Source organism: Etheostoma cragini, chromosome 12 (assembly GCF_013103735.1).
Source record: "Etheostoma cragini isolate CJK2018 chromosome 12, CSU_Ecrag_1.0, whole genome shotgun sequence".
NCBI lineage: Eukaryota > Metazoa > Chordata > Actinopteri > Perciformes > Percidae > Etheostoma > Etheostoma cragini.
In genome coordinates, this window is record NC_048418.1 from 11035544 (window position 1) to 11047547 (window position 12004).

Below are 12004 nucleotides of genomic sequence, written 5' to 3' on the forward strand. Positions count from 1 at the left end.
ACCACCCTTCTCCAACCAATCTTATATTAGAACACACAAAAGACAAAAGAATGGTGCCAGCCACTGCTGGATTTCCCCAAGTGTGTGCTAAGATAGGGGAAGCCGGTGTCCCCTTTGTGTATGTACTATAATGATTCACCCCTTTGTGCGTCTCTCTACGGGGCCGTCTGCTCGTCGCCACTGCGGTTTGGGTGTTCCCCACCTCTCTCTTCAATGACTCTGGAGATGAAACATGAGCGGACAGAGCTGGATGACAACATTGTGTCATGTTGTTGAAGCCAGACTTGTATTTCTTGTACATGTCTGAGACTGTAAATAAACTATTAAGCATGGTGGCTATAGCATGGAGCTAAGGGGCGCTCATTGTAGCATCATTTTATTTTAGACAGGCTGTCACCAAAACACACATTCCAGTGTCCTGTGCACAATGTAGTTGGGTGTGGTTCTTGGTAAAAACACCCTGAAGGCAAACAGGAGAGCCATGTCAATAGTTGTTCTCCAAGGTAGTCCACTGTGTTGTCACAGTAGACTAGATAATGTGTAATCACACATTATCTAGGATTTCACACAGGTTACAGAATCACAACATAGTAGTAGCAGCCTTGTTTGGATTTTAGGACACTCCAACCAGTTTTAATACCTTATGAAACAAAATTGGTTATTATGCTAAAAAACCTGATTAACCCCCAGGTGTCTAATTAACAAGAAGCTTGCTCTTCTTGCTCTACATTTTATGTGGAAGAGTTTGTCAACTGGGTTTAATGCAATCCCTCATTTTCAAGCGATAGAACTGCAACTTTATCGGCTGTGAGCTACAAACTTTGCCAATTCAAATGGTGTGTCAAGGCAGAGGTAAGAAATTCAACATGATACAGTGACAGGCAGGCACACATAGACTGGATGTTTCTCGTAAGACGGAGCTGCAGGTATGCAGAGAAACAATGCCGTTGTGAGTTTTGTCATTGTTGCCTTTGTGTAGAGAAAGTGACACCCATAGATAAGTTTCACATGCTGATAACTGGCTGTAGGCACTAACATCATCTCTCTCCATCCCTTCTACTCTTTTTCTCCCTTGCCTCTCTCCCTGACTTTTTCCCCTCCCTCTTTTTATCACTTTCCATCTCCCTCTACCCCCTTTGCTCTGGCTTCCTCAGCTTTGCCAACGTTCGTCAAATTCCCAGTTGACCAGACGGGCATCTCGGGTGGAGTTGCATCGTTTGTGTGTCAGGCCGCCGGGGAACCCAAACCCAGAATCACCTGGATGAAAAAAGGCAAGAAAGTCAGCTCCCAGCGCTTTGAGGTGAGCACTCATGCCATGACTTTCAGATCTTTGAACACTCACATACACACCCACATTTACACAAACAAATGCAAGCAGGCACAAACACAACACATGGGACAAAACATAGGCTTTAGACTGCCTCTATAACCCTGCCTCTCATTAACACAGACACACCCACACATGCGTGCCTACTCACAGTGTTTACACAAAGCACACACTCACACACAATCAATTGCCCTGTTATTGAGCATCACACCAACTCTTCTCCAAGCGAGACCAGACTGGCTTCCCTTCTCTTTAATCCCATCTTGATTTATGTAGTCTTCTTCATTTCTTTGAGTCTTTTCACACCCTCATCCTTCCCCTTGTGTTGCTCAGCTCCACCATTGCTAGCCATATATCCCCTTGATGTATTACTTAATGTAGTGCCCCTCCCTTGTTTGAACCTATGTGGACAGAAGGAAGCGCCCTAGGTGGGAACTCTCACTGTTTCTGATCAGCCTTTTCTCTGTAAAATAATGTATCCATGGTTGCTGGGGGTACTATTGGCAAATACCCCTGTTTTTTTGTCTCGATATGATACCTGCTGAGGTTCTGCTGTGCATCACACTATTCATTTACACTAAACATGATGGTTGCTTCTCACTTGTAATTTTCTTTTGTTAGCCGTTTTTACTAAGAACAACATACTTAAATTCCACTTCTAATAAAAGTCTATGTTTTGCACAAGGACATGAAAATAGTCTTTTGAAAAACTGTAAAGTTGCAAAATTAACTCACGTTCAATTTGTCCTTCTCTTAGATCCGAAAAACACAAACTCAAAATTACTGTCTTAACGATGTGTTATTTATAACTTGCAATATAGTTACATCAATGGCCACTAAAAATACCATTCCTGCCCTTTTGCTTTGCTCTCGCTCTCCCAGGTGATTGAGTTTGATGACGGCTCGGGCTCCGTACTGAGGATCCAGCCACTGCGCACACACAGAGACGAAGCCATTTACGAGTGCACAGCCACCAACAGTGCTGGCGAGATCAACACCAGTGCCAAGCTTACAGTGCTCGAAGGTAAAATAAGTACTTTTTCCGCTTGGTTTCTTTCTCCACCTTGCTTTCACTGTCACTCTTTTTATTTTACCCCTCCTTCTTTTCCTGCTGCTTCTGCTGGTTTTTTGAAGTGTTTATTCCAATATGTCCAAACACAAATATGAGTGTTTACCTTCATAATTCATACGTAAACATTCACAAGCCCTAAGGATTCCTGGTATTGGCAGTGTCATGGAGGAGCGGATCTTTCTTAATCTAAACTCCACAAGGTGAGGGAAAAAAAATGCAAGGAATGCGTTTTAAAATAAGATAGCAGACAGTTCAGCAATTCAGCAAATGTAAGACTGGAATCCAGTTATATTGTAAGACACATTTGACATTTGTTGGCTATAATAGGAGATTTAATTGGTCTCCCTCTCTCAAAGAGTCAGTCAGCCTAAACAGCCAATTACTCCCATAATCAATTAAAACAACATTTCCTTATCAAAGGCCTTATTGTGAATAATACTGATGGCTAAAATAGACAACTTTAATAAATGGTTACTTGTCAGTGATTCCCTGCTTATCTAGCAAAATGCCCCATATGAATATAAAAACAATTTTTTTGCGTGTTTGCATACACATCCTCCATGCCTGCAGGCTATTGACATTTATGGACCCCTTCTTGCATATAGAGTTAATGTATGTGATTTACAGTATGTTGACAGAGGTTCTGCACCTCTCCCTGCTCAGCCTTCCATATAACTGAGCTGTGAGCATGAATTTCTTCCTTAATTGATTGTAATCTGGTCATGTGAGTGCTAGTCACAGCAGGAGTTGATTTCATTAGAAACTTTATAAGAAAAAAGCTCCAGAGCTCGCCAGCAGGAGGATTAAGGCCGTCCATAGCTATTACATTGGCATTAAAGCAGAACCCCTCTCCTTCAAAGACAGCCTTCTTATCCCTCGTTTGAATCCCATCTTACTTACACCCACCCTTCCATTTTTCTCTGTCCATGCTGATTTGATGATATCATCAGCCAGGCTTGCGTTATCTTCCCAAAGGAACTTTTCTCCTGCGCAAAGAAAGCTTTTCTTTCAACCCCTCATTTGCACAGTTGGGTTAGGAATCCAGCACTAACAAACAGCACTAACATGAGATGAAGTGCACATGAATGAGATGAAATAATCACAGTGTTAGTGGTCCCCTCAGTTAATGGAATAGAAAAATGGATGACAGCCCTATTCAACAGTGAGTAACTGTTCTCACCAGAAGACTTTGCATGAAGTCGTCTTCTTTCTGTGATCCTGTGCTCAGTGTTGTAGCTGTTAACCCCAGAATAAAGCACCATGCAGACATATGCCATATGATGGATGCTTTTATCTATAAGGCTTTACTAGTCTACATTCACTGCATACATTTTCAGAACAAGAACCAGACCTTTAACCATGACAGTATTACCAACACTGTCTGTGTTTTGGCTTGAACCACATGTGAAAGTACAGTTATTATAAAATCTTTAGTATCTAAGTCAGTATGATTTTTTTCCAGTGCTTACTATGTCTTTTTCATAATATACACCTATTTAAAACATCTTTAAGCAATATTCTTTATGATAATATTAAATTGAGTGACGCCAACACAGAATTGTAGAAAAAAAGTGTTGATGGTTCCACCAAAAATCAACACCTGAACCAGTGCCTCTACACAAAGGCGAGCCACTGTAAGCTCATTGTTTTGGTCTCACAAAACAAAACAATGTAGGTTAATAAAAACTGTGGACAGCTGCTCTCAGCCTACAAGCTCCAGCAAGCAAGTTCTACGTTACCTGTTCAGAGTGGCAGCCAAAAGTAAACAAATGGCTGATGAAGTTCAAGTCTTCGTAGAACATTTAGCAAGGCGAAGAGAGACAGATATTTATTTCCAAACTAGGACTTAAGTAGGATGTTGGCAAGTTGTTTTGTGACTGCTAAAGTAGGCATTTTCTGCCAAAACTGTAAATGATAACCTTATGAGCTGATATACTGTAGAGGTTTGTTGCTGTGTTGTTGTTCAAAAAACATCGTCATGCAGATTTTTTGACTGTAAATAATTTAGTTTGTTATGCCAATAATCAGTTAGACATACAGTGCATTATTAATTGGATGTATTAACATACATTCAATTGCAAATCAAGGACAATGTCTGAATGTAATAAAGGAATATTATTCCTTAAATAAGTGGTTTAGCTTTTGGAAAATTTGTGAGAACCTTTCAAGTGGTCTGTCGTTTTTCTTTGTCATCAGAGGAAGACTCATAAGTGTTCATAGAATCACAGAGGTTGGTAGAGAAATGAACATCACATCATAATCAATCCAAATAACTCTTCAGCTCGTCCGGATTGAAAATTCCACCAGGCGCACCTGCGCTGCGTTCCTGCGGCACCGCGCACACCGCCAGCAATTGCTGCCATTTAGGACAATGCTTGTTACTCCACCAGCGTCTCTATGCTCCTCTTCACTAAAAATATGCGCCAGGTCCCATTTTCATGCGAGCCGTGGGGCATTCAACAGGCCGGACAGCAAGTGGAAGGACAAGAGCATCCAGTCAATATACCAAAAGACACCCCAATATCATATAAGTCTCCTCTACAACACCATGGACGATGAGAGATTCATCTTGAAGGTGGTAAAATACAAGATTTTGACATTATCCTTTTTATTAGGACGACGCTTGAAAAGAGAATAAACACCTGATTGTTTTTTTTAAGTACTTGTGGAGATCCTTCAGTGTCGGGCACACGCTCCACCAGAGGATTTCCGGTGTGCTATGGCACAGCACTACACACAAAAACACTGGGACAGCACCAAACAGATGGAGACTACTGATCCTCTTTCTTAATTGGACGGTGGTAGCCTGGAGGTTTGAAGGGCCGGTGTCACATGCAGAATGTTATTGCTGTATTGTACATTTGACTTTGCATCCACATGAAGTTGTCATAATACATTCAGCACCCACATCCTGAGAGGCAGTGAGAATGATGAAGTCATTATACCACTAAGTCAATCTGGATTATAGGTTTTAGCAGAGAAAAAGAAGGCCAAGCATTAATTATGAATATTCCATATACTGGTTCTTTATTTTTTTATGCCAACCCTGCATAATATGGATTATGAAGCGCACATGTCGAATTGGTGCAGCTTTATACTTGCTTCCACTGTGTTAAAAGGTAGGCTGTAGTGTACAAAGGAAAATACCAAGGTTCAGAAGGGCATTATAGTCACTTGCTTGTGATTTTTAGTCTAATTCAATGGGTCCAACCTAATATTGTGTCAGTGGTGCGAACTTCTTACTGTATGCAACACAAACAGACCTCAGTAATTCCTGTTAAGGGATTTCTTTTGGCATGGAAACTAAGATGTGTCAAAATAGTGACTTATGCAATTTTTTTTCACACTTCGGTTCACTAGCAGTTACTTCACTTTCTGAGTAAGTGACTGGGTCAAAGTAAGTAAAAGGCAGTCAAATAATGATTAAGGTGGATGCTACCAGACTTTGTATGAAAAATTTTGGTTTGTTAAGAAATCTAAATGCATGTCAAACTAGACCTTCACAGAGTTCTTCCCACAGAGGATGTTATGTCTGGAGTTGACCAATGGTCCCTGTCTTTTTTTTAACCTGAGCACATGATCAGGGTTGGGTTGTAACTGTACAGTTTAGCATACTGTTTAACTGTTGGAAGTAGCAAAGGCATGTTTTCACACCAGAGCCACGTTGGGCTTTAGCACTTTTGCGGTCATGAGTCTCGAGTCACTCTGTAATTCTGTCACGCTGTAACAGCCCTGCTTTTTGTTCATGGCGGTTCTCACGCCCTGTGCCGAGAGGTCACATTACTGAGACTTGCATACTGGCCCAAAGTCAGCTTAGCCATCTTTCATTGTGTGTGTGTGTGTGTGTGTGTGTGTTTGTGTGTGTGTGTGTGTGTGTGTGTTTGTTTGTGTGTGAGAGAGAGAGAGAGAGAGAGACACAGCGGTAGAATGTTAAAATGCAGAGTTTTGTTTCTTAATTGTTAATTGTTAACATAATCCTGAGGCTATAATCATCTTTTTCTAACTGTAGCTATTTTTCCATTCACACGTTTTTATCCAAATTAAGTGATATCAAATGAAAAATGCCTTGTGGAAACAGTAAAATTCGAGGAATTTCATGAATATCAACTCAAAGGAAATACGTTTGGTCTAATCGGATTTCATGTTGATCGATATACGGCTTATGTGATAAACGCTCATGGAAACGTTAATTGCAGAATAAATAATTAATTGCGATTTAGTTTGATGTAATTTTATGGTTGCATCCCGCCACAAAATGAAGCAAGAGTTTTAGTTAATTTCCAACCAGTATTCACGCTCTTTTGTAAACATGGCAGGTGTCAACAAAGTAAGATGGAAGTTACCGAACGGGGAAACAAGAGACTTTTTGAATTTAATTTACGAGCAAAATATGACGTCTATTTTAGATTAGCAAAAATCTAAGAAATACGTCCTGCGCTCAATCAGCGAGACATGTCTCCAAAAAAAGAGTTGTCTTGCAGCGGTGTCGAGGGAAAATAAAAGGCAAGTTGCATCTGCATCATCAGCAAATTATAGGTTTATATGTCGCTATCAGCTGGCACATTAAAACTATTATAACTTGTGCAATATTGATGGTAGATGGCGCGATCCAATTTGTCCAGCAAAATATTGTTCACAAATGTTTGCTTGTATGTTGTGCAATTCAGTGCGAAAATGAATGGAAATACCTTAAAATGTCTCAGATCAATTTGATATACCAATTTGATCGCAAAACAGCATATTATGTCACTACGCACAGGTTTTTATTCGCTTTAAAGTCGTTGGATGGAAACACACTTTTTTTTGATCAATCCATCCATCCATCTTCATCCACTTATCCGGTATCGGGTCGCGGGCGCAGCAGCTCCAGTAGGGGATCCCAAACTTCCCTTTCCCGGGCCACATCAACCAGCTCCGACTGGGGGATCCCGAGGCGTTCCCTGGCCAGGTTGGAGATATAATCTCTCCACCTAGTCCTGGGTCTTCCCCAAGGCCTCCTCCCAACTGGACGTGCCTGGAACACCTCCCTAGGGAGGCACCCAGGAGGCATCCTTACCAGATGCCCAAACCACCTCAACTGGTTCCTTTCGACGCAAAGGAGCAGCGGCTCTACCCCAACTCTCGGATGACTGAGCTACTCACCCTATCTCTAAGGGAGACGCCAGCCACCCTCCTGAGGAAACCCATTTTGGCCGCTTGTACCCTTGATCTCGTTCTTACGGTCATGACCCAGCCTTTATGACCATAGGTGAGGGTAGGAACGAAAATTGCCCGATAGATCGAGAGCTTTGCCTTCTGGCTTTTTTTTAATCAAACTTCAGATAATTTGACTGGCATGTGGATGGGGGGGTTGTTGCTGTCAGCCATTCATTCTCCTTTTTCTTCCCTTCTTTCATTTCTGTTCTTGCCCTCTTGTCTCTGTAATGTTTACTTTGTGAATTTGCTCCTTTCTCTGTTCAATCTCAAAATGTGTGTTAAATATAGCAGGCAGTGTGGCTTTGACGTTGTAGGACAGTATGAAGAGATGACCAGAGGGAAGAATGACTCATTACTTGGGTAACGATGCCTATGTTTTGACCTTGAGCGCCCCTTTTGAATTGAACTGACTCAGTAAATGTTCAGGTAAATGGTGCTTGTCTCGGTGATGTATGAAATAAACTACTGCTGGCCAGAAAAGACATCTCCGCTCAGAACATCAGTCTTAAATGTAGTGTGCTGCCACTTTTTCATGTCAAGGCAATATTTCACATTTTCATACCCGTTAACATTAGATGAGCATGTGGAATGTAAAATGCAGTGACTCAGATAAAAAAATTACTAAGGTGGTGTCAAAGCCATGTCATGACACTAATACTGATGATAAAATTGATGAGACTCTCTGGTGCAATGAATAGAGTGACTGTTTCCACAGTTGGAAGCTGACAGGTTTTCTCCAAAACGAGAGCCAAATTCTGATGAAACTGCCATCGGCAAAGTCCTTAAAGCTACATGATTTTAATTGGCTTCTATCAGCATCCAGGGAATTGCAACATTGGCATATCCTGGGAAAGGCCTTGCAAAGTCTTTATGAAAAGTAATGCATGTTTTCCGAGTGAAAACAAGTCAGCAAGATAGAGTTCCTGGCGAAGGCTATTCAACAAAAAATTCCAAATGGAGGTCACATATCACAGAGAAAAAAACACTGTACAAACATTTTTGCTGCTCTGATTTCCTTGTATGGCATGAGATTTCTCGCAGTACTATTCGCTCTGCATTAATTCTGAATTTCCGAAATAAGCTAAAAGTTGGGAATCTTAACTTTAGTAGTTGTAGTCATTTGTTTTAATCAAATGTCCTACAAAACCCCAGAAAAGTGGAAATCTTAACCATTATCGACTATATCACTGTAACTTTCAATAGTTTTAGCAAAATCCCTCTTAAATAAGAAAGATAAAACTAACATAAAAGTGTCAACCAGATATCTGCAGAGCTCCCTGTGACTCCTGAATGTTCTTTAAGTGTGAGCAGAATCTCAGGTATATTCTGTGACTTTTCTGCCGTGCTGGAGATCCTTTTCTTGTCCTTTGGGAGACAGCAGACCTGTCTCCAGAGAAAAGGAATGTTATCTAATGGTACCAGATCAAAAGCTTCATCATTACCAGAATCCTCCGCTGTCAGAGTGTGAATTGGAAAGGTTCTTCTTCACATCGACTGCACACCGTTTTTGAAGTTCCCTGGCAACTCATTTCTGAACATGTAATGTCGAGAAAAAAATGTAATTTTTTTTTTGGAAAGGTCAAATGAGAAATATGCAAGGATTCAAAGCTTTTCCAATGGAGAAAAAATACACCCCTTGCTTGGGGAAAACATGTCAAACATCAAACTCTGGAGTGATACAGCTCCTTGTAATATTAATAGAGTTCTGCACTATGAGTCTATGTTATGACTCTCTAACTTTAAGATTGGAAAAGAGGCCATAATTATACCAAAGCATTAAAAACTCATCAGTCTGCACATAGTTCAAATGATTTCAAAATGGAATTCAGTACAGTGTCCCAACTTTACTGTGTTGACTGTATTCAGTAGACCTGTGTTTGATGGCAGTAAACAAATTATGGCCTCACTGGATAGAAAAGGCCTTTATTTGCTTTGCATGCATTAAAGTCCCTGGTGCAAAGGCAAAAATTACTGCGACACAATGCCACTAATAAATATCTCAGGAGCCGGGCAAGTGCGGACAACAAACCTGACTGGATAAACAGCATAGAAATCTCACCGCGCCTCTTCCCTGGCAAGATAAATACATACAGAAACTATATCGGAATGATTTAATACCAAGCCCTGCTCCTCCGACAACTTAATCCTCTCCTTTCCTTCGCGCTATTCAAATCATCCACAATGACCAAAATAAGGTCTGTTGTGTAACTGCTATTCCCCCACATTACTTTTTCACTCTGTCTGATTCTCTTTTTGAATGCTGGTGGGTATCTAAAATGTTCATGTTGCAATTCTTTATAGATGTAACCTCATGTAGTTCATGTTTAGCATTATATACTGTAGGATGTTAATGAACATGATGCAGAGTGTGAAAGTTTGCATTTGCTTTTAGTAGAACAAGTTTAGCTTCCATCTTAAGGGCAGGGCTGTTATTTGTCACTACATGCTGTAGGATACAAAAGCACAAACTTGCACGCACACAAAACCAGTCAGAGACATGCATCCTTACACACACACACACACACACACACACACACACAGAACTACAGGTGTACACCCCCTACTATATTTTTGAGCTCCATTGTGTCGGTCAGTGTCACAGATTTAATTTCTCCCACCATCTGCTGGCTGGAGGCCCAGCATCATAGATCATATCCAGCCTGACAGATACAAACTGCATCTGTCTATGCATGCTTCTCCCAAGGACTCACACAATATGGCAGGATAAAATAACCCACTTGGCCACCCAATCTGCATCCTCATATCGTTACTTCCAAGGACTTGGGCATCGTAAGGGGGAACAGCTTTTGAGGTTTGGTCAACGCTGTAGCACCTATATTGTAGTCTCCATTTACCACACCAAAATGCACAGGTAATTAAAAATACTAAGAACAAACTTGAAAAAGTTTTTAAAAGAAAACCTGGCACCTACATTGATTGAGTGTCCTTGAGCAGGTCACTACATTTCTAAGAATCCTTTCTCTCACTCTCTGGTAGGTTATATCATTTAGGATGAATGTCACATGATCGATAGACATGCTTGTCAAACTAACCAGAGTTAATTGATCTGCCGCGTTAGATTAGTTTGACATTGGTCTAAATTTTTCACATTATATGTAAATGTGTGGATGGAGTCATTCTTACTTTAGGTCAATATGTCTTTGACCCAGAACTCAGAGACACACAGCACGGACACTGAAAGTTAGTTTAAATATTTATTTGAACAGTCTTCAAGAAGGTGCAGAGAGGGAAGGGTCGGGAACGAGGCTGAGTTAGGCAGACAGGAGTGAAGCCGAGGCAGAGCTGAGACTTGGAGTTGGTGGACAGTGAGCGTCCAGTTCTTGCTCACCCGAGGTTTGGTTGAGAGAGTGATGAGAGCCGAGTAGTGAGGGAAACTAGCAGCAGGCAAGCATGGAACAGTAAGGGCGCAGCAGGAGACAGCAGGTTCACAACGGAATCTGAACAGAGGAGACAAAGTTACGCTAGAGCAAAAAAATCAACAAGTACTAGGGGTAAAATAATTAGTAGTTTACTCAGAGCCAAGTAACCACATGTATGGTTGAAACGATCTGGCACTGAAAATGTGAACGACCCGGGTAGAAAAACTGCAGAGGTGATTAGTGGAATGTGCTGCAGCTGGGTGGAACAGAGCATTAGAGAGTGGCCACGTCCCTTGACCCAGGTCCTCAGAGTTGAACTCGCCTCGGCAGGTGAAGACAAACACACAGACAGAAACACGGGGAAAAAGGGAAGGGAATAACGAGCAAGATAGGGAAGACAACAGCTGACCATAACAGAACCCCCCCTCTCAACGGGCACCTCCTGGCGACCCACCAGGCTTGTCAGGATGGGCGACATGGAAGTCCTTAACTAGCAGTGGGTCCAGAATAAAGTGTCCGGGGATCCAGGACAGCTCTTCGGGACCACAACCCTCCCCGTCCACCGGATATTGGAGACCCCTACCCCGCCTCCGGACGTCCAGCAACCTCTTCAATGTCCAAGTCGGATGGTCATTGATCTGTACTCATCAATCAATCCATGCTTTTGGCAAGATGTATCTCTAAAGACTCAAATGTCTGGTACGTCAGTCCTGATCACATGGCCTAAGGGGAGGGAGGGAGAGCGAGAGAGAGAGAGAGACTTGATCATTACAGCTTTGGCTACTTCCCACGACTTTTCTAAATTGTTGAAAGCATGCAATTTGGTATTAAAATCTCACAACACATCTGCAGCTTGTCCTAATGACTCAAAAAGGATTTACATTTTCAATTTATCCCATTTGTTCAGACACTTCGGTAAAAAAAACTCAACATCCGGAAAGGTGTTAAGGACAGGCTAATGCTGGGAATTATTTATCCTATTTTGAGTAGGCCAGTGGTTTTCAGAGAGTTTAACACATCAGAGCTTTT

General features: G+C 41.5%; 1 protein-coding gene across 28 annotated transcripts in view; it reads left to right on the forward strand.

The window, feature by feature from the left end:
* The window catches only part of LOC117954876 (receptor-type tyrosine-protein phosphatase F), a 170369-nt gene that overhangs the window by 73643 nt on the left and 84722 nt on the right, over positions 1–12004 (forward strand). For all 28 annotated transcript variants that reach the window (XM_034888920.1, XM_034888930.1, XM_034888923.1 and 25 more), the window contains 2 exons: positions 1155–1300; positions 2210–2351. In XM_034888920.1, the coding sequence (XP_034744811.1) occupies positions 1155–1300; positions 2210–2351 (288 nt within the window). The remainder of the gene's footprint in view (positions 1–1154; positions 1301–2209; positions 2352–12004) is intronic.